At 39.5% G+C, this 23,715-nt stretch overlaps 1 protein-coding gene across 2 annotated transcripts in view; it reads left to right on the top strand.

Annotated features, from left to right (window-relative positions):
• The first annotated feature begins 2,745 nt into the window (after nucleotides 1-2,745).
• Nucleotides 2,746-23,715, top strand: part of RBM41 (RNA binding motif protein 41) — a 60,231-nt gene continuing 39,261 nt past the window's right edge. The window contains exons 1-5 of one of the 2 annotated variants that reach the window (XM_061178079.1): nucleotides 2,746-2,783; nucleotides 5,876-5,992; nucleotides 6,555-6,747; nucleotides 7,218-7,422; nucleotides 9,315-9,386. In XM_061178079.1, the coding sequence (XP_061034062.1) occupies nucleotides 2,776-2,783; nucleotides 5,876-5,992; nucleotides 6,555-6,747; nucleotides 7,218-7,422; nucleotides 9,315-9,386 (595 nt within the window). In that variant the 5' untranslated portion in view covers nucleotides 2,746-2,775. The remainder of the gene's footprint in view (nucleotides 2,784-5,875; nucleotides 5,993-6,554; nucleotides 6,748-7,217; nucleotides 7,423-9,314; nucleotides 9,387-23,715) is intronic. The other variant, XM_061178080.1, reaches the window with a different exon arrangement.

The following is a 23,715-nucleotide window of genomic DNA, read 5'->3' as shown; positions in this document are numbered from 1 at the left end:
GTTTTCCTTCTAGTGCAATTTTCTGAATGTTTGTCCCTTGGTACCTACCACTCGGACTGGCTACAGTTATACACAGGTACATAGAGTACTTCCTTATGACCTTGCTTTGTAGTTGTAATTCCACCCCATGTATGTCTTTTTAGCCATTCATTCTCCACTCATCCCACCTAGTGGATTTGTAATGTAGTGTGTATCACTTCAGTACCAATAGAATGTATGTTTTATAGGAAGTTGTATACAAGTCTGGTGTGGTGGTCAGTGTAGTAATCTGTTCCACCCTTTGCCGCCTTCCCAGGGGACAGACACACTAGCAACTTTGGTGTATTCTTCCATTTCCTTGTTGATCAATGTGTCAATTGGACAGTTTGGTTGAGTAGCAGAACTCAGCCCACCACCATATAGGATTTACTTAATGCGGGTTATGTTATGACCCACACTTTGTTTTTGCTTAGATTCCATCCCTGTTCTGTGCCAAAACCACAAAATGGTGCATGTTAGAGCTGCATTCATTCACCTGTGTGCTTCAAGAGCACAGTCATTTGCATATGCTAGGTCTTGGATAACTCTAGTACTTTCCATGACATTCTCATCTGTTAGAAATTCTCAGGATAGGAAGTATAATGTCTTCCAGTAGCTGCTCTTTGGTCTTATCCTCTAACTTGAGTGTGGCAATACAGACAGTTTGAATAAGTCTGAACCTACTGGATAAACTTGGAATATTTGCTCATAGATGACCACGCTGCAAGTGATTTTAAAACCATTCTTTTGTATAGTACTTTATAGTCATCCTATTCTGAAGTCATCCTATCCTATCCCCATTTTACAGATGAGGAAACTGGCCTAGACCAGTTAAAGAAACTTAATGAAACGTACATAGTCTTGTAACTTGCCAAACAAAAGTTCAAGTCCAGATTGCCTACTATGTTATATTGTCAATAACGGTGGGAACTGAGAATCCAAGCAGTGTGACCCCCCCAAACCCATGATCCTGTTCTTCTTTGGCTCTTTGTGGTGTAAAAAGGGTTCTCTTTAATTAAAAAATATATTGACTAGGTAATATAATCATGTGGTTCAAAATTCAAGAAGATAAAGTGAAAAGTTTTATCCCTCACCATCCAGTTCCCTTAACCCGGAATCATTTACTTATCACTGTCTTATGTTTTCCCAGAGGTATTTTATTGCATATACAAGCAAACACATACATATATTCCTTCTATTTTAAAAACTAAAATGGAAGCACACTATACACATCGTGCTGTACCTTGCTTTTGCACTAAATATATTTTAGAGATTGTTCAGTAGCAGTCCATAGAGAACTTTGTCGTCTTTGGGACTGCTGCATAGTTTTCCATTGAATGGATGTATAACATTCATGGATATTTAAGTTGTTTCCAATATTTTGTTATTATAAACAAGGTTGCATGACTAATTTTATATATATACAAAATTTTATAATATATATAGTTTATAAAATTGTATAACCTATAATTATATATGTACACATACAATTAACTTCTTGAGGACACATAGTATTGAGGATAAGTTGAATTGTTGCTTTAAAGGAAATGTGCATTTATGATTTAAATTGTATCCTCAAGTTGCCTTCCACAGAGGTACCAATTTATGTTTCTACCAGCAGTGTATTGAGGATGCCTGTTTCCCCTCAATCTCAACAAAACAAGTGTGTTCTCAAACTTGTAGATCTTTACTAATCTGGTGGGTGAAAAATGTTAATGTACTTTTAGAAAATAAACTTTATTTTTTAAGAGAAGTTTTAGATTTACAGAAAAGTTGCATAGTACAGAGTTCTGTATTCCTCCACTCAGTTTTATTTAGCGTTAACATCTTAAATAACTCTGGTATATTTGTCACAGCTAATGAACCTTATTATTAACTAAAGTGCATAGTTTATTGATATTTCTATATTTTTTACCTAGGGCCCTTTTCTGTCCCAGGATCCCACATTACATTTGGTCATCATGTCTCCTTTGATTCTTTTGGTTGTGACAGATGCTCAGACTTTCCATGTTTTTGAGGACCTTGACAGTTTTGAGGAGTACACATCAGGTATTTTATAGTCAGTGTACTTTGAAATTTACATCTCACTTGTGAGATTAAACATCTTTCTTTTCATGTACTTAAGGACATTTGTATTTCCATTTCCGGGAACTAGGAGCCCATTCTCTTAACCACTGTGTTCTACCACTCTCATGATTCATCGTAATTATCAATAAAAACATTCATGGGCCTGAATACACGTGGGTTTCTGATTCTCAGGATAGGAAGTACAATGTCTTAGCCTCTGTTAGAGACAGAGGAGAACCATTTGTGCTAGTGATGTGGTCAAACTTGAGTCTGATCACTGCAGAGGATGAACCAGAGGCTCGACTGGAAACAGCAGGTAGGTGGGATTCGTGATAAGAAGTCCTTGAAAGCAGAAGCAGGTTTGATAGGGACACATTCAAGGGAAATTAGAGGGGCCAGGATTTGGTGATACTGGATGAGAGAGTCAAGAAGTCAAAGGCGACTCCTAGGTTTATGAGCTGGATATTTTGGATGTTACCTTTAACCTATACAAGAAATCCAAGAGAAATACTTGAACAATTTACAATATACCGGTTGCTCAGTACGTACTCTGGGTTCCTAGCTCTGCGAGACTACAATTCCCAGAATCCTGCGCTCCACCACAATCCCCTTAGAGTCGGCCGCGCAGAGTTCTGGGACTTGAAGTCCGCGGCCTATTTACCCAAGTTAGAGCTAGGGGCCTGTGGAAACATGAAGAGGTAAGGGCTTGTCTGAGAGCAGACGGCGAAGGGAGCTTTGTTCTATCTTTTAACTCTTCAAGTGGCTTTTGTTACTTTGGGTTTGGGGTATGTCACGTTCTGGGGACGCGGTTTCGTGTGAGCGGGAAGACAAAGGAGGAGGGAAAAGGGGAGACGGGCTGGACAGGCCTGTAGGGCGAAGTTCAGGAAGGGCCGCCGCTGCTGCCGGTCGCCGTAGGCATGCCCTCCCGGCACAGGCACCTAGGCAACGGCGCCGGCCCCGGGACAGATGCTGTGGCTCCTTCCTATTTCAGACGGACCCACCCAGGTGAAAGGGTCTTGGCCGATTGATGAAACCGGCCTGCGCCGGAGAAACGCGGGCCAGCGCCTTCCTGTCCCGCCCTACCTCCACCCCGTTCTCAGAAAGGGGCCCAGGGTAGGCGCGTTTATTCGCAGTGTTTGTGTGTTAAAGAGGACTTTCTCGGGCTCAGAGACCACGTAGCATTTTCAGGTGTTAAAGTAAGCAAGTGATACTTTGTTTTTACAAATTTAGAAGCAGGGTGCCAAACCGGTTCCATGTATTGTAAGAAAAGAAAGGCACCGCTGCGAGCAGTTCCCCCTACTGGTTCTGCAGGAAATGGCAGCTTTAACGTGGCTGGTCTTTGTTGAAAGCCTGAGCTTACAATTATTGACAGTACACAAAGCCTTTTGAAAGGATCCTCATTAAATTAGTTTTGTATTCATTCTGCAAGTAGAATAATCACTCTGGAATAGAGCGGTGCATTTAAATTCTTACTGGTATAATGCTCTCCTGCACCGTCAGTTTCTGCATCTTTTTCAAAAGAAGTTTCTGATTTTCCTTGTCTCAAAATGACTTTTAAAAAATGTTTATATATCTTTCATACATGCAGAATAATGTATATATACAGATTAAAGAATAATAATAGACTCGTACTCACTACAAGCTTTAGAAATAGAACATTACCAGTATCGGTAACATAGATGCTGTATCATTTGATAACAGCAGTATCATCGATACAGTATTCATAGAACATTACCAGTATCAGAAGTCCCCTGTTTGCCCTTCCCTGAGTGCTTCTCTTCCCTCCCTGAGGGGATCACTAGCCAGTATTTTGCGTTAATCATTCCCTTGCTTTTTTCTTTTTAAATAGTTTTATCACATACGAATTTATATCTAAACAAAGTGTTGCTAGTGTTATCCTATTTTCAACTCTACGCAGACACATACATGAATTTTTCTGTGACTTGCTTTTTTTCACTCCACATTTCTTTTTGAAATTCATGTGTACTGATGTATTTAGCTATGGTTTATTCATTTCAAAGCCACTTAAACTTAGCAAGATCTTTCAGAATTCTAAATAATAAGTAAAGATTAAGATACTTAAAAGGAATTTTTGAAAACCCTGGCCCTATGGATACTTTAAAATTTCCCAAAGTTGGTATAAGTCTGTCTAAAGTATGGGAATCTTGCTTATAATTATGGGAGATACATCTTTTAGGTCTCATCATAACCCCAGTAGTAAAGGGCTATTTTTTAAGAAAGGTATTTCATATTTATTTTCCTCATGGAGTTAACTCGCTTTGTTTTTGTCTTTTATAATCATTTGTTGCACACTTAAATGGTCCTGCTATTTCTTTACACTCAGAGTTTTTAATTATTTAGGGTTAGTTAGCTCATATTAGCATTACCTAGATTTCTACACAGTAGTGCTTAAGCTGTAAAATGTTATGACCCCCTTCATCTTTGTTTCTATACTCTCTTCTTTGGTAATCTCCTTTCTCACAGCTCCAGATCCTGACAACACAGATGACTCAAGATTTCCATATGCAGCCTCAGACTCTTATCTATGCAACCGTTCTGCTATCACTTTCCTTTTAGCCAGTATCACATTGTCACCTCAGACTCAGTATGTCTTTGAAGCATTCCTGATACTTCATGCTGGTATTTCAATTGTAATAGGTAGTTGACTCAACACGGCTAACACAATAATGACTTCCCTTTCCGAAACCATTTAGTCCATCTGGAACTTCCTCTTTAGTTCATTGGTCCCATCTCTCAGTTACACAGCTTGAAATTCAGGGTTATCTTTCACTTCTCCCTTACCCCTACCTTTCTCATCTAACCCTTCCTTTCAATTTCTATTACCACTCCAGTTTGTACTTTCATCACCTTATGCTTGATAAATTATAGTTTCCTAACTAGTTCTTCTGGTTTCTTTCTTACTATTCCATACTATTCCATAAGGCTTATTATAACCGCATTCATTTTCCTAAACCATCACTTGTACCATGTCACTTAACTACCTAATAAATTGCTTTCTAATACGTGTACGTTAAGGTCCAGACCTCTTAGTTGGTGTATTTAAGGCCATTCACAGTCTGAGTCTAATTACCCTTCCGACATGATCTCCCAAGGCTCCCATACATGAATGCCAGCTAAACTGAACTTCTTATTATCCCCCAGAACATAGTTCTGTCTCTTCATACTCGTTCTCCCTGTTCTTTCCTTCATCATACTCAATCCTTCAAATGCCAGTGTAAGAATTACCTTTTCCAAGTCTTCTTTACTACCTTGCCTCCCAATTATCTTTCTTCTGTGAACTACTGATTTGGCATATCCTTCATAAAGAAGATATAAAAGATATAAAATCTTTCTTCCTCTCTCTCTCCCTCTGTCCCTCTCTCTCTCCCTGTCCTTTTCCCTCTCCCTCTCTCTCCCTCCCTCCCTCCTCTCTCTCTCTCTCTCTCTCTCTCTCTCTCTCTCTCTCTCTCTCTCGCCCTCTTCCCCCCCTGCCCCACACATGCACTCGACACATACGTATCTGTTACCTTTCCCTAAATAAATTGCAAGCTTCTTGATGATAAAGACTCTGTCTTGAATATCTTTGACTCCATCAGTACCTAGCACAGTGCATTCATTGTGTGTAAACAGGTATTTAGTTAATGTTTGTGGAATGAATGATAAAGGACAACAAATAGAGAAGTGTCTTTGAACAAATGGGATCACTAATGGTAGATAATATTGATAAGGAATATATTTTGAGATTAACTGTCTCTTCTACTTTCCACATATATTCTTGTATCTATTCCAGGGTAAATAGCTGTGTGAAGAGTGATGAGCACGTCCTGGAGGAGCTGGAAACAGAAGGGGAGAGGCAGCTGAAAAGCCTCCTTCAGCATCAACTTGATACCAGTGTCTCCATTGAGGAGTAGGTATTGATTTTGCAAACAGACTATCATAGACCCTCACCTCCAGGTGACAGACGCCTCTTAAAGTATGGATGTAACACTCCTCTCTCAGCCCGCTTTCCTTGGCAGACTTCTACTTATTAGGCAGGGTTTTACTTCTGTGTCTCTTCCCCTAGGAAGCCTCCCATGTCCCACTCCGTCCGGGCTAAGTACCTTTCCTGTGTCTTCCTTTAACATACATAGCACTTACAATCCAGTATTATCATTGCCTGTTTACTTGCCTCTCTTCTACAGTTCTTCCACAAAAGCAGAAACTGTTTTTATCTTTTTTACTGTTTCATCCTCAGTACCTGGCACAGTCTCTGATGCCTAGTAGGTGCCCAGTAAATAAATATTTGATTCAGTCATTAGTCCTGGATTACTGGTGGAGTTCCATATCATTACAGTGGTGCTTCAGCCTAGAAATAGTACGTGAGAGAGAAATTGCCACTGAGTTTCATTGTGCCTCTTAATGGCGAGCCCCATTTCCGTGAATTGTGGTAACTTGAAGATGTTCTAACTCTCTTCCTGCTTGTTTTGCAGATGTGTCTCTAAGAAAGAGAGCTTTGCTCCTGGTACTATGTACAAGCCCTTTGGGAAGGAAGCAGCTGGGACTATGACTTTGTCCCAGTTCCAGACACTGCATGAGAAGGACCAGGAGACTGCTTCTCTCAGGGAACTAGGGCTTAATGAGACAGAAATCTTGATTTGGAAGAGCCATGTTTCAGGTGAAAAGGTGAGTGGGGCAAATTTTTTCTGGAGAATAAAAAGTAAGATCTTTTCATTTTGGTACTGAGAACCTTTTCATTTTTAGTTCTCACAACACTGAGCTTTGTGTCTGAATCTTCTTTGGTTTTTAGGATAGGGACCTTGGTAAAAGAGAAGCTGCTCCTTGACTTTTTTCCCCCTAAACAAATGGGATTTTATTTTATTTTTTAAATTTTATTTATTTATTTTTGGCTGTGCCACGTGGCTTGTGAGATCTTAGTTCCCTGACCAGATATTGAACCCGTGCCCTCGGCAGTGAAAGTGCAGAGTCCTAACCACTGGACCGCAGGGTATTCCTGCTCCTTGACTTCTTCGCTAACATGTCTGTAAATGACCATTTCTGGGCCCTGATCATTTTCTTTCTTGTTTAAGGCATCAGATTGTCACTTTTAGGGTGTGTCCTCTGTGATATATGCCATCTCATTTCTCTTATTTCAGAGGACGAGACTTAGGGCAACCCCTGAAGCGATACAGAACCGTCTTCAAGATATTGAGGAAAGAATCTCAGAGCGTCAGCGCATCCTTTGCCTGCCACAGAGATTTGCAAAGAGCAAACAGCTGACCCGGCGAGAAATGGAAATAGAAAATTCTTTATTTCAGGGAGCTGAACGTCACTCCTTCCTCAAGGCTCTTTATTACCAAGGTATGTGATCGCCACTGACTTGATATGTTCTTTCACTGACAGAAAGATTTAACATCAGGGCATTAACTATGAAGAGTTAGTGAAGGGAGTAGGGGAAAGATGAACTATTGCTACTCTTGAGGAATGTATAGTCCCTTGAGAAAGACAAATATGTACCTAGTTAGTTGCAGTACAACATGAAAATTGCTATTGTAGAGACGTGAATAAAATGCTGAGGGGACACAGGGATAGAACATCTAAGTCTAATTGGGGGAGTCAGGAGTTGACATTTGTACCAAGTCTTGACTGATCAACAGGCACTTGTCAGGTAAATAGTGGGGAGAGGGCATTACAGATACTGGGTGAGTAGGAATAGGATTGTGAAAGAACCTGGTGTGTCTAGGGAACAGTGAAAAGTTCAGTGTGGCAGGAAGTACAGGACACAGTGAGGACTGACAGGAGATGACACTGGAAAGGTAGGTGAGGCTAGATTGTGAAGGGTCTTTAGGTAGAACTATAAACTAGCACAAAATATATAGATAAATGGTGTGTGTCTTAACCAGAAAGAATGGGTTTAACAGGTAAGTTTTGCTAGGCACTGTGGAAGGTATGCAGAAGTTTAAGAAATGGTTCCTGACTTTGTGCCAATTGCTGGTTGGAGAGAGAAACATATAACATTTAGTAACAATGCTAGATACAGTTGTTAAGGGCTGTAGGAGTTCAGAGGAGGGAAAGGCCACTGTGCGTTGATTGGCATGACTGAACATGGCCTCTCAGAGGAGGTAAGATTTAAATGTTCTTTTAGTACTACCAAGTCTTCAGGAAGGAGAGGGAAAGGCATTTCACTAGCAGCAGTTGTTGCAAGCACTGTGGCGTGTTTGGAGGTGTCGTGAGAGACAAGGTTAGAAAGGAAGCTAAAATTTTTGAACTTTATTTGGCAGGTAGTATAGACCTATACAGAGTTCGTTATTCAGTTAGTCATTTTGGATATGGTTAAAGGTCTTTGAGCCAGGAGTAACATGATAAAAGCAGTATTTGAAAGTGATTAATCTAGTGGCCAGTAAATAGGATGCACGAGAGGGAGAACTGGAAGCAGGGAGAACAATTTAGGAGGCGTTACAGTCATTTCAGCAGGAAGAGCTGACTAGGATGATGGCAATGGAATTGGAAAGAGAAGTAGGTATGATTATAAGAGACATTACAAAAGAAGAATTGGTAAAACTTGTTGACTGAGAATGAAGGTCAGTGGAGAGAAATGTGTCAAAGATAGCCCAGGTGCTTCAACACTGTGTAATTTTAACAGTTGGCAAAATTAAGGAAGCCTTTATGGGGAAATTTTGAGGAAAGATGATGAGTTTGATTTTAAACATGTTAAATTTGTGAGACCGCAGGATCATCAAATGCAGATATCGAGGAGGCTGTTGGAAATGCAGCAGTGAAGCTCAGGGGAGAGGGCAGAGCTAGATCCATAGAATTGGGGCTCATCTATGCTTAGACCATAGGTAAAGCCAACAGAATGAATGAGTGATTTGTTAGAGACAGAGAGACCATAGACATGGAAGAGCAGTGGTGAAGGAAGGAGAGAAAGAATGAACAAACAGCCTTTGGTGGAGAGACATTATAGCATACTGATTAAGAACATGGGCTCTGGAGGCAGACTGCTGGGAACATTCCTGGCTCCCCCGCTTACTAGCTATAAGATGTTGGGCAAGTTACCACTCTATGCTTCATTTTCTTCATGAGAATATTAATGAGAATATTAATAGTAGCTATGTTTTAAGGTTGTTAGGAGAATTAAGAGAGGTAATACATGTGAATCACTTAAAGCAGTACCTGGTATTTGGGGTGGGCGGGTGGTATATGAATCTGTTCTGTTTCCTATCTTTGAAACTCCTTGCTTTACACCTTCACAGCATACCACAAAAAGACAAGTGCAGACAAGTACATGACCTCAATGAAGAGGAAGATAAAATTAGGCACAAAAGGCAAGTCGAGAGTTTTCTTACAGTGTTAGATTTAGGAATGTAACCTAGGGTCCCAGACTTCTAAGTTGAGTTCTTATTTAATTCCATATTCAGTATATGACAATGTTTATAGGACATGATCCACAGGGAGCATATTATCCTGATACAGAATATTAAAGAGAGGAGTTAGTAGAAGTTGTAATAAAGCTTTTACATTTAGTGTTGTTGATATTTTTCTCTATACCTTTAAGTTATTATACCAGACATAAAGTGACCTTAATGAATTTTAGATCCTATTTTGTAACTAATTCTGAATACTTTTATTAATCAGTAACGTATAACTATTGATGATGATATAATAGCTAATATTTTATTTTTGAAATGAACTTACAATAAAATTGCCTGTTTATTTGGGGGGGGGCTATGTGTACAATTCTGTGAATTGTAAATCGTGTAAATCACATAGATTCATGTAACCACCACCACAATCAGGATAGAGAACAGCTCCATGACCCTCAAACTTCCTCATACTTCCTCATTGATAGTCACTCCCAACTCCACCCATAATCCCTGGCAATCACTGATCTATTCTCCATCACTGTGATTTTGTCTTTTAGAGAACGTCATATAAATGGAATCATACAATATGTAATCTTTTGAGAGTGACTTCTTTCACTCAGCATAGTGCCTTTGAGATTCATCCAAGTTGTTGTGTGTACCAATAGTTCATTCATTTTGCTGAGTAGCATTCCATTGTATGAATGTTCCAAAGTTTGTCATCCATTCACCCATTCAAGTGCATTTGGGCTGTTTCCAGGTTATGGTGATTATGAATAATACTGATATGAATATTCTTGTACAGGCTTTTGTGTGAACATAAAATTTTTATTTCTCTAAGGTAAATATCTAGGAGTGGGATTACTGGGTCATATGGTAAGTGTTTGTTTAACTTTATAAGAAACTGCCAAACCATTTTCCAGAGTGGCTGAACCATTTTGCATTTTCACCGGCAATGTATGAGAGTTCCAGTTGCTCTACATCTTTGTCAGCATTTGGTATTGTTGGTATTTATTTTAGTTATTCTAATAGCTGTGAAGTCGTATCTCATTGTAGTTTTAATTTGCATTTCCTTAATGGCTAATGATATTGAACATCTTTTCATATGCTTATTTGCCATCCTTATATCCTGTTGCTGAAGTGTCAGTTCAAATCTTTTGCTGTTTTTTAACTGAGTTGTTAATTTTTTCCTGATGACTCTTGAGAGTTGTTTATGTATTCTAAACACAATTCTCTGTTGGATATATGATTTGCAAATATTTTATCCCAGTGTGTAGCTTGCCTTTTCATTCTCTTAACAGTGTCTTTTGCAGAGCAAACTTTCTTTTATTGTGGTAAAATATGCCTAACATAAAACTGACCATTTTAACTATTTTTTAAGTGTATTAAGTATATTCACGTTGTTCTGCAACAATTGTAACCATCCATCTCCAGAACTTTTTCATCTTCCCAAATGGAAACTTTTTACCCATTAAACACTAACTCCCCATTCTCCCTTTCCCTCATCTCCTGCCAACCACCATTCTGCTTTCTGTCTCTATGAATTTGAATACTCTAGGTACCTCATGTAAGTGGAATCATAACAGTGTCTTTTTGTGTCTGGCTTATTTCACTTAGCATAATGTCTTCAAGGTCATCTATGTTGTAGCATGTATCAGAATTTCCTTCCTTTTTAAGGCTAAATAATATTTCATTGTATGTTATCTACCACATTTTGTTTATCCATTCATCTGTCAATAGACCCTTGTGTTGCTTCTACCTTTTGGCTATTGTGAATAATGTTGCTGTGAACCTGGATATACAACTATCTGTTCCAGTCCCTACTTTCAATTCTTTTGAATATATACACAGAAGTGAAATTGCTGGATCATATGGTAATTCTATGTTTAATCCTTTGAGGAACTACCATACTGTTTATAGAGGCTATACCATTTTAAATTCATACCAGCAATGTACAAGGGTGTCTTTTGCCCATTTTTTAGATGAGTTGTTAATTTGTTGTTGAGTTGCAGTTCTTTATATATTCTGGATATTACTCCCTTATCAGATATATGATTTGCAAATATTTTCTCCGATTCTGTGGGTTGCCTTCTTAGTCTGTTGATAGTGTCCTTTGATGCACAAAAGTTTTTATTTTTGATGAAGTCCAATTTGTCAATTTTTTTTTGTTCCCTGTGCTTCTGGTGTTATATCCAATAAATCACTGCCAAATCTAATGTCATAAACCTTTTTTCCTATATTATCTTCACAGAGTTTTATAGTTTTAGCTCTTATGTTTAGGTCTTTGATCCATTTTGAGTTAACTTTGTTTATGATATAAAGGGTCCAACTTCATTTTTGCATGTTTGATATCCAGTTTTTCCAGTACTACTTGTTGAAACGACTGCCTTTCCCCATTGAATGGTCCTAACACACTCTCTGAAAATCATTTGACTGTAAATGAAAGAGTGTATTTCTAGGCTCTCCATTCTATTCCATTGGTATGTATGTCTGTCTTTATGCCAGTACCACACTGTTTTAACTACTGTAGATTTGTAGTAAGCTTTGAAATCAGGAAGTGTGAGACCTCCAACTTTGCTCTTCTTTTTCAAGATTGTTTTAACTGTTTGGGTCTCTTGAGATTCCATATGAATTTTAGGATGGATTTTTCTATTTCTTTTTTCTTTTTTTTTTTTTTCGGCCGTGCCGGGCAGCTTGTGGGATCTTAGTTCCCTGACCAAGGATCCAACCCAGGCCCACGGCAGTGAAAGCACTGAGTCTTAACCACTGGACCACCAGGGAATTCCTGGATTTTTCTATTTCTGCAAAAAACGTCATTGGTATTTTGATAGGATTGCTTTCAATTTGTAGATCACTTTGGGCAGTACTGACATCTTAACAATATTAAGTCTTCAATCCATGAACACGGAATGTCTTTGCATTTATTTCATTTATTTGTGTCTTTAATTTCTTTCAGCAACATTTTGTAGTTTTCAGTGTATACATTTTTTTGCATTAATGCAAATATTTTAAATTTTGATACAGTCCAGTTTATGCATTTTTTCTTTCATGGATTGTGCTTTTTTTATGTCTAAGAACTCTGTCTAATACCAGATTATGAAAAAGGATTTATTCCTTTACTTTTGTTTTTTTTTTTTAATTTATTTATTTATTATTTTTGGCTGTGTTGGGTCTTCGTTTCTGTGTGAGGGCTTTCTCTAGTTGTGGCAAGCGGGGGCCACTCTTCATCGCTGTGCGCGGGCCTCTCACTATCGCGGCCTCTCTTGTTGCGGAGCACAGGCTCCAGACGCACAGGCTCAGCAGTTGTGGCTCACGGGCCTAGTTGCTCCGCGGCATGTGGGATCCTCCCAGACCAGGGCTTGAACCCGTGTCCCCTGCATTAGCAGGCAGATTCTCAACCACTGCGCCACCAGGGAAGCCCCTCGTTTTTTTTTTAAACCTTATTTTTTATTTTTTTTTTTATTTTTAATTTTTGGCTGCATTGGGTCTTCGTTGCTGCACATGGGCTTTCTCTAGTTGCGGCGAGCGGTGGCTACTCTTCATTGCAGTGCGCGGGCTTCTCATTGTGGTGGCTTCTCTTGTTGCAGAGCACGGGCTCTAGGCGTGCAGGCTTCAGTAGTTGCAGCACGCGGGCTCAGTAGCTGTGGCTCACGGGCTCTAGAGTGCAGGCTCAGTAGTTGTGGCGCACGGGCTTAGTTGCTCTGCAGCATGTGGAATCTTCCCGGACCAGGGCTTGAACCCGTGTCCCCTGCATTGGCAGGCAGATTCTTTACCACTGCGCCACTAGGGAAGCCCTATTCCTTTATTTTCTTCTAACAGTTTTATGGTTGTATATTTTACATTTAGATCTATGATCCACTTTGACTTACTTTTTACATAAGGTGTGAGGTTTATGTTAAAGTTCACTTTTTTGCTTATGAATGTCCAATTATTCCAGTACCAATTGTTGCAAAGAGTATTCTTTCTTCATTTACTTGCCTTTGCATTTTTGTCAGAAATCAGTTGACCATATATTTGTGTTAATAATTAACATCATAGTTAATGGTGAAAGACTGAAATCTTCCTTCCAATACCAGGAATAAGACAAGGATGTCTACTCTCACCACTTCTATTCACAGTGGAATGAAATTAGAAATCAATAATAGAAGGACATTTAGGAAATTTACAAATATGTGGAAATTATACAACACTCTACTGAATAACCAAGGGATCAAAAAGAAGTTAAAAGGGAGATTAGAAAATACTTTGAGATAAATGAAAAAAAAATACCAAAACTTAAGTAATGTAGTAGAAGCAATACTTAAGGGGCTGTCTAAAGCTGTAAATGCCCATTTTAATAAAGGAGAAAAATCTCAAATTTATAATCAAAACTTCCACCTTAAGAAACTACAAAAACTTGTCCAAACCCACAGAATATACAATACCAAGAGTAAATGGTAATGTAAACTAGAACTTGGGGTGATTATGATGTGTCAGTGTAGGTTCATCATTTGTAACAAATGTCCCACTCAGGTGAGAGATACTGATAATGAGGGAGGCTGAGCATGTGTGGGGGCAGGGGAGCATGTGGGAAATCTCTGTAACTTCCCCTCAATTTTGCTGTGAACCTACAGCTTCTCTAAAAAAATTAAGTTTAATGAAAAAAAAAACTACAAAAAGAAGAGCAAACTAAACCCACATCAAGCTTAAGGAAGGAAATAATAAAGATTAGAGCAAAAATAAATGAAAAAAAGAATTAAAAAATAGAGAAAATCAAGAAAACCAAAAGTTGGTTCTGTGGAAAGATCAACAGAATTCACAGTCCTTTAGCTAGACTTACCAAGGAAAAAAGGGAGACTCAAATTTCTTGTACCCTGTTCTACTTTGATTCTTTTTTGCATGGAATATCTTTTTCCATCCTTTTACTTTCAACCTTTTTTTTTTTTAAACAAAACAAACCAAAAAAAAGTGTGTCTCCTGTAGACAGCAAATAGTTAGATCATGTTTTCATTTTTTAATCTTTTTTTAAGCCATTCTTCCAATTATGTAGAGTGTTAATTTATATTTAATGCATTTAAGTGGAGTCTGTTGATAAGGTAGGATTTACATCTGCCATTTTCCGATTTATTTTCCATATGTCTTGTATCTTTTGTTCCTCTATTACTCAATTTATTCCTTCACGTTAAATAGGTTTTTACAGTATGTCATTTTAATTAACTCGTTGCTTCTGTTACTTTCTGTTACTCTTTTAGTAATTGCCCTGGGGATTATAATTAACACCTTAGCTTAAACAAATTTGTATTAAAGTGCCAACTTAATTTCAGAATATTTAAAAACTTTGTTCCTGTTTAGCTCTGTTCTCTCCTTCCTCCTTTGTATTATTATTGTCATACAAATGACATCTTTCTAGATTTTAAGCCCATCAACAGAGTTTTATAATTATTGCTTTACGCAGTTATCTTTTATCTTTTAAGTCAGATGGAACAAGAGTTACAAGGACAAAAACGTTTATACTGTCTTTAATGTTTACCTATGTAGTCAACTTTACTAGTGTCTTTGTGTGAATTTGAGTTACTGTTTAGTGTCCATTTATTTCTGTCTGAAGGACTCCCTATAGTTTTTCTCACAGGGCAGATCTTCTAGTGATGAACTCTGTCAGTTTATGTTTATCTTGGGATGTTTTAATTTCTCCTTTAGTTTTAAATTATAGTTTTTTGCTGGACATTGAATTTTTGGTTGGCAATCTTTCTCTTTTAGCAGATCAAATATGTCATCTCACTGCCTTTTGGCCCCTTGTAATTTCTATTGAGAAGTCAACTAATAATCTCAGGACCCCTTGTCCATGGTGAACCTCTTTTTTCTCACTGCTTTCAAGATCCATTTTTCATCTTTTGCTTTTGACAGTTAGACTGCTTGTCTTAGTGTCTCTTTGGACAGACTCCACGTAGGTATCTTCGTGTTTATCCTACTTGAAGTCTGTTGAGGTTCTATGATGTATGGATTAATGTTTTTCATCAATTTGGGGAAGCTTTCGGCCATTAACTCTTCAAATATTCTTTATACCCCTTCTGAGATTCCATTATGCATGTGTTGGTATGCTTGCTGGTCTCCCATAGGTCCCCAAGGCTCAGTTATTTTTTCTTCATTCTTTTTTCCTTCTGCTCCTCAAATTTAGTAATCTTCGTCAGATGAGGTAGTTGACATATCTTCAGGTTTGATGATTCTTTCTTCTGTCAACTCAGATCTCCTGTTGAGCCCCGTTAGTGTATTTTTCATTTCATTTATTATACCGTTCAACTCGAAAATTTCTATTTGATTCTTTATTATAATTTCTATCTTTATTTTTATTCTCTGTTTGGTAAGATATTCTGAAATATTCTTTTAGTTCTTTATAAAATGATTTCCTATAATTGTTTGAATAACTTATGATAACTGATTTAAAGTTTTTTCGTGAGAAGCCCAATGTGCTTCCTCAGGGGAGTGTCTATCAGCTCTTTCTTTTTTCCTGTGTATGGGCCATTCTTGGTTTTTTGGGGTTTCGTTTTGTTTTTCTCAGTGTCTTTGTCTTAGTCATCTCAGGCTGCTTTAACAAAGTACCATAAACTGGGTGACTTATAAACAACAGATATTTATTTCTCACAGTTCTAGAGGCTGGAAATCTAAGATCAGGGTTCCAGCATGAACAGGTTCCGATGAGAGCCCTCTTCTGGGTTGCAGACTGCTGAATTCTTGTTGGATCCTCACATGGCAGAGAGCAGAGAGAGGAACCAAGCTCTCTGATGACTCTTATAAGGGCACTAATCCCATTCCTGAGGGTTCCACTCTCAGGACCTCATCTAATCCTAATTACTACTCAAACATCCCCATCTCCTTTTACCATCACACTGAGGTGTAGGGATTCAAGACACGAATTTTGGGGGGGACGCAAATATTCAGTCCATTACAGTCATAATTTTTTTAATTGAAAATTAGACATTTAAAATGATATTATGTGACAACTCTGAAAATCAGTCAACCCCTCCCTACCCAGTGTTTGTTGTTGTTGCTATTTGTTTGTTTAGTGATGTTCCTGGACCAATTCTGTCAATTTTGAATTCTTTGTCATGTAAAGCCACTGAAGTCTCTGTCCAGTTAGCATAGTGTCCCACTAATGATTGGAGAGAGTTTTTCTTAAATGTCTTGAATCAAGAACTCTACCAGCCTTTACCAAGGCGCTGTGTGTGTGTGTGTGTGTGTGTGTGTATTGGGTCACTCCTTCAGTGCTCAGGTGGGCAGTTTGCAACTCGGTCTTTTTTTCTTTATTCTGCTCTGCAGTAGTTATTTCCACTATTTTATCTTCCAGGTCACTTATCCGTTCTTCTGCCTCAGTTATTCTGCTATTGATCCCTTCTAGAGTATTTTCAATTTCATTTATTGTGTTGTTCATCATTGCTTGTTTCCTCTTTAGTTCTTCTAGGTCCTTGTTAAATGTTTCTTGCATTTTGTCTATTCTATTTCCAAGATTTTAGATCATCTTTACTATCATTATTCTGAATTCTTTTTCAGGTAGGCTGCCTATTTCCTCTTCATTTGTTAGGTCTGGTGTGTTTTTACCTTGCTCCTTCATCTCCTGTGTGTTTCTCTGTCTTCTCATTTTGCTTATCTTACTGTGTTTGGGGTCTCCTTTTTGCAGGCTGCAGGTTCGTAGTTCCCGTTGTTTTTGGTGTCTGTCCCCAGTGGCTAAGGTTGGTTCAGTGGGTTGTGTAGGCTTCCGGGTGGAGGGGACTAGTGCCTGTGTTCTGGTGGATGAGGCTGGATCTTGTCTTTCTGGTGGGCAGGTCCACGTCTGGTGGTGTGTTTTGGGGTGTCTGTGGCCTTATTATGATTTTAGGCAGCCTCTCTGCTAATGGATGGGGCTGTGTTCCTGTCTTGCTAGTTGTTTGGCATAGGGTGTCCAGCACTGTAGCTTGCTGGTCGTTGAGTGAAGCTGGGTCTTGGTGTTGAGATGGAGATCTCTGGGAGATTTTTGCCGTTTGGTATTACGTGGAGCTGGGAGGTCTCTTGTGGACCAGTGTCCTGAAGTTGGGTCTCCCACCTCAGAGGCACAGCCCTGATGCCTGGCTGGAGCACCAAGAGCCTTTCATCCACACGGCTCAGAATAAAAGGGAGAAAAAATAGAAAGAAAGAAAGAAAGAGGATAAAATAAAATAAAGTAAGATAAAATAAAATAAAGCTATTAAAATAAAAAATAATTATTAAGAAAAAAATTTTTTAAAAAAACGGACGGACAGAACCCTAGGACAAATGGTGAAAGCAAAGCTATACAGACAAAATCTCACACAGAAGCATACACATACACAGTCACAAAAAGAGGAAAAGGGGAAAAAAGAATTTATCTTGCTCCCAAGGTCCACCTCCTCAATTTGGGATGATTCGTTGTCTATTCAGGTATTCCACAGATGCAGGTACATTAAGTTGATTGTGGAGCTTTAATCCGCTGCTTCTGAGGCTGCTGGGAGAGATTTCCCTTTCTCTTCTTTGTTCGCACAGCTCCCGGGGTTCAGCTTTGGATTTGGACCCGCCTCTGCGTGTAGGTCGCCTGAGGGCGTCTGTTCTTCGCTCAGACAGGATAGGGTTAAAGGAGCAGCTGATTCGGGGGCTCTGGCTCACTCAGGCCGGGGGGAGGGAGGGGTACGGAGTGCGGGGCGAGCTTGGGGCGGCAGAGGCCAGTGTAAAGTTGCACCAGCCTGAGGCGCGCCGTGCGTTCTCCCAGGGAAGTTGTCCCTGGATCACGGGACCCTGGCAGTGGCGGGCTGCACAGGCTCCCGGGAGGGGGTGTGTGGATAGTGACCTGTGCTCGCACACAGGCTTTTTGGTGGCGGCAGCAGCAGCCTTAGCGTCTCATGCCCGTCTCTGGGGTCTGCGCTGATAGCCACGGCTCGCGCCCGTCTCCAGAGCTCCTTTAAGCAGCGCTCTTAATCCCCTCTCCTCGCGCACCAGGAAACAAAGAGGGAAGAAAAAGTCTCTTGCCTCTTCGGCAGCTCCAGACCTTCTCCCGGACTCCCTCCCGGCTAGCTGTGGTGCACTAACCCCTTCAGGCTGTGTTCACGCCGCCAACCCCAGTCCTCTCCCTGCAATCCGACCGAAGCCCGAGCCTCAGCTCCCAGCCCCGCCCGCCCCAGCGGCGGGTGAGCAGACAAGCCTCTCGGGCTGGTGAGTGCTGGTCAGCACCCATCCTCTGTGCGGGAATCTCTCCGCTTTGCCCTCCGCACCCCTGTTGCTGCGCTCTCCTCCGTGGCTCCGAAGCTTCCCCCCTCCGCCACCCGCAGTCTCCGCCCACGAAGGGGCTTCCTAGTGTGTGGAAACCTTTCCTCCTTCACAGCTCCCTCCCACTGGTACAGGTCCCATCCCTATTCTTTTGTCTGTGTTTTTTCTTTTTTCTTTTGCCCTACCCAGGTACGTGGGGAGTTTCTTGCCTTTTGGGAGGTCTGAGGTCTTCCGCCAGCGTTCAGTGGGTGTTCTATTGGAGCAGTTCCACGTGTAGATGTATTTCTGATGTATCTGTGGAGAGGAAGGTGATCTCCGCGTCTTACTCTTCTGCCATCTTGTCCTCTCTCTGCAACTCGGTCTTAAACTTCACTTCCTGCTTACGCAGAGCCTCAAGATAAGTCATAAGTGAGAGATTAGTGACTTCTCAGGCCCTAACTTTCCTTGGCATATGCATAGCCCTGCACGTGTACCTTACCTTCTAGAGTCCCAGGAATATGTCTGAACGTTTCAAAGCCCCCTATGGATATCTCATTCCCTATTTTTCTTTCTTTTTTTTTTTTAAATTGTGGTAAGAATACAACATGAGATCTACCCTCTTAACAAACTTTTAAGTGTACAATACAGCATTGTTAACTATAGGCACAATGTTGTACAGCAGATCTTTGGAACTTAAGCCATCTTGTATTATTGAAACTTTATAACCATTGAATAGTAACCCCCCATTTTCCCTTTTCCCCTGGCAACAACCGTTATACTCTTGGCTATGATATCTGTGATTTCAGTTCTTTTGGATAAATACTCAAAAGTGGGATTGCTTTATCATATGGTATTTCTATTTTTAATCTTTTGTGGAACCTTCATACTGTTTTCCATAGCAGTCATACTATTTTACATTCCCACCCAAAGTGTACAAAGGTTCCAGTTTTCCAGATCCTCACCAACGCTTGTTATCTCTTATCTTCTTGATAATAGCCATCCTTACAGGTGTGAGATGATATCTCATTGTGGTTTTGATGTGCATTTCCCTGATGATTAGTGATGTTGAGCACCTTTTCATATACCTATCGGCCATTCATATATCTTCTGTAAAGAAGTGTCTATTCAAATACTTTGCCCATTTTTTAATCAGGTTTTGTTTTTATGCCATTGAGTTGTAGGTGTTTCCTATATGTTTTGGATATTAACCCCTTATCAGATATGTGGTTTGCAAATACAGTTGACGCTTGAACAACACAGGGCTTAGGGGCGCTGACCCTCCGAGCAGTCAAAAATCCATGTATACCTTTATATTCAGCCCTCCATATCCATGGTTCCACATCTACAGATTCAACCAACCACAGATCTTGTAGTACTATAGTATGTATTTAGTGAAAAAAAAAGTCTGCATTAAGTGAACCTGTGCAGTTCAAACTGGTGTTGTTAAAGAATCAACTGTATTTTCTCCCATTCTATAAGTTGCCTTTTTACTCTCTTAATTTTTTCTTTTGCTATGCTAAAGCTTTTTAGTTGACGTAGTCCCACTTCTCTGTTTTTGCTTTCGTTACCTATGTTTTGGAGGTTACCAATACCAATGTCAAGAGGCTTTTCCCCTGTGTTTTCATCTAGGAGTTTTAGAGTTTCAGGTCTTATTTTTAAGTCTTTAATCCATTTTGAATTGAGTTTTGTGAATGGCATAAGATAAGGGTCCAGTTTCACTTTTTTGCACAAGGATATCCACTTTTCACCATTTGTTGAAGGGACTATCCTTTCCCCATTGTGTATTCCTGGCACCCTTGTCAAAGATCAGTTGACCATACATGTGTAGTTTATTTCTGGGCTGTCTACTCTTTTCCACTGGTTCATACATCTGTCTTTAAGCCAGTACCATACTGTTTTAGTTGCTATAGCTTTGCAGTATATTTTGAAAGCAGGAAGTGTGATTTCCCTATGTTTCATATTCCCTATGTTTCCTTTTAAGTTTTTTTTTTTTTTGTCAGCCTCTTGTTAGCTCCAACTGATAATGCCATCTCAAGCAGCTGCAGTGTTAAACAAGCCCCACTGATTGGTTTTGACATGATCTAGGGATGGGCTGTTCCACAGAGTGAGATATGAACCAAGTCAAAGACAAACCCTCAGAGTGTAGCTTTTCATTGAGGTGCTAGGAAAGTCAAACAGTGACAGTTCTCTGAGGATGGCGCTTTTGGGGAGCACCAGAACTGCTCTGCTTCCTCTAGTGTCAGTTAGGCTGCTGTTTTTCACAACTATCATAGTGGCTACTGAAAAACTGGAGCGAGGGAAATGGGATTATGGAAGTTAAAGTGCCACAAATCTTACTATTCTGACTGCTACTCAGCTGTTTTTCTTGAATAACTGTTCCTCATATTGTTGCAAGCCTTTACTTAATTTCCAGACTTATCAAAAGTTTGATTTTGACAACTTTTGCTGGTGTTCTTTTTGCTTTTATGGAGCAGCAGATTTTCAGAGGTCCTTACTCCAACATTCCAGAATTGCTTTCTCTCCATTTTACTTTTATCCTATCTATATTGTTATATTTGAAAGTGAGTTTCATATTTTGAAAAAAGCGAGTTTCTTAAAGAATGTAGGTGGGTCCTTTTTTTTCACTTCTTTATTGAGCTGTATTTTACATACCATAAAACTCATTTTAAATGTACAATTCAGTGGTTTGTAGTAAATTTAACAGAGTTGTTCCACCATTACCACAGTCTAATTTTAGAACATTTTCATCACCCCAGAGATTGTTCTCAGTCACTGTTTCTACTTCCAGCCCAGGCAGCCACTGGTCTACTGTCTGTCCCTATGGATTTGCCTATTCTGGACGTTTCATATAAATGGAATCATATAATATATGGCCTTCTTTAACTTAGCACAATGTTTTAATTATGTCTAGAACTAATACTTTTCCCAGTACTGAGGGATTTCCCAGTACCGATGGACTTTGTGTGTAAGCTGAAGACATCTTCAACAGTCAGCTAAGCAGTTGATAACTCCATTGTAGCCTTTACTCCCTGCTTGTGCAAAAACTCAATATTAGTCAGTGGTGAGAGCTTACGGATATTTCAGGTCTTTCCTGAGCACACACAAAGCTCTGGCCATGTGGACAGTCCTGTGCACATGTATGGCCTTCTAGATTCCTAGAAATATGTCGGAGCTTTTCAGAGCCCCCTAAGGACATTTTATTTCCTAGGATTTCCTTCTAAGCTTTTTGGTTAACCTATTGTTTGTCTCAACTACACCACCTCAGCTAGCCAGAAAATTCAACAACTGCCTCTGATTGTTTTTGACAGAAGTTCTCGGGAAAAAGGCTGTTAGCACTGGATGAATTTTGAGCTGGGTCAGATAAAGAGAATGTTGCTTGTGTGATCTTCCAGGGAACCACAAGACAGATCAAGTAATGACAGTTCTCTGGGAATGGGGCTTTAAAGGAACTCCAACTCTGTTCTTTCTTCTTCAGTGGTTGCCAGGCTGCCGGTTTCACTGTGATTTGGGGTTGTTGGTTTTCAAGGTTACTACCGACATGGGAGAAAGGGATGAGAAAAAGGCAAGTTAAAATGCCACAAAACTTATTATTCTTACTGAAATTCAGCTATTTTTTTCAGTAAATGTTTCCAAGATTGGTTAATTTTCAGAGTTCTGAAAAAGTTGATTCTGACATTTCTGCCAGTGTTCTCATTGCTTTTATGGCGAGAGAAATTTAAGAGGTTCTTTTTTTTTTTTTTTGGCTGTGCTGGGTCTTTGTTGCTGCGTGCGGGCTTTCTCTAGTTGCAGCAAGGGGGGCTACTCTTCGTTGCAGTGTGCAGGCTTCTTATTTCGGTGGCTTCTCTTATTGTGGAGCACGGGCTCTAGGTGCGTGGGCTTCAGTAGTTGTGGCTCGTGGGCTCTAGAGCACAGGTTCAGTAGTTGTGGCACACGGGCTTAGTTGCTCTGCGGCATGTGGGATCTTCCTGGACCAGGGCTTGAACCTGTGTCCCCTGCATTGGCAGGTGGATTCTTAACCACTGCGCCACCAGGGAAGCCCCAAGAGGTTCTTAACTCTGTCATTTTCACTGACACACCTTTCTTAACAGCATTTTCTGAAGCTTGAGAGTTTGTGATTTTGGTGAAGTCTAATTTTTTTTATGACTTCTGCTTTTGGTCTTGTAACTAAGATTTCTTTCTAACCCAAGATCACAAAGATTTTCCTCATATGTGTTCTTCTAGAAGATTTATAGTTTTAGCTCCTCATACATTTAGGTCTATGAACCATTTTGAATTAATTTCTGAATTACACATATGGTGTAAGGTTAGGGTTACATTAATCTCTTTGCATATGGATATCCAATAGTCCTGCCACTTTTCATTGAAAAGATGATCCTTTCCCAATTAAACTGTCTTGGTACTTTTTTAGAAAATCAATTAACCATAAATGTATGTGTTTTTAAACTTTTTCTCTTTATTCTTCTACTTGTTTTTTACCCTGTTTACTTTTCAGCAATTTGTTTATGCTGTGTCTGGGCATGAGTTCTTTGTTATTTCAAATTCTAAGTTTCTTACCTATTCCAACTGCTGCTTTGTAGTTTTCATTGTCTTCATGTACTCCATGCAGTCTCTCTAGGTTTTATAGCTGTATTCAGTGGGAGAGGCAAAAGTGTACTTACTTAATCTTACCTGGAAATAGAATTCCTAATAGGGGGCTTATTTGTGCTACTCCTTATGCTAAGCATTTTGCACATTAACTCATTTCAGCCTTAGCCCTATAAGATAGTGGCTGTATTACAGATAATGAAATTGAGCTTCTGAGGGGATAAGTGACTTTCTCAAGGTCAGTTGTTAAATGACCATGCTAGGACTTAAATCTAGGTCTGTTCTTATATAAAAGTCTGTGCTCTTGATCATGGCATTTATATATGTGGTTTGAAAAGATTTTTTGCTTTTTTAAGTGTGATTTTACTATATCTTGAGATAACTCTGTGTGTGTGTGTGTGTGTGTGTGTGTGTAATACATATCCCATTTTCTTTTTTTTTTTAATTAATTAATTTATTTATTTATGGCTGTGTTGGGTCTTCGTTTCTGTGCGAGGGCTTTCTC

Source organism: Eubalaena glacialis, chromosome X, assembly GCF_028564815.1.
Source record: "Eubalaena glacialis isolate mEubGla1 chromosome X, mEubGla1.1.hap2.+ XY, whole genome shotgun sequence".
In the NCBI taxonomy this organism is placed as follows: domain Eukaryota; kingdom Metazoa; phylum Chordata; class Mammalia; order Artiodactyla; family Balaenidae; genus Eubalaena; species Eubalaena glacialis.
This window is presented reverse-complemented; position numbering and strand designations above follow the sequence as displayed.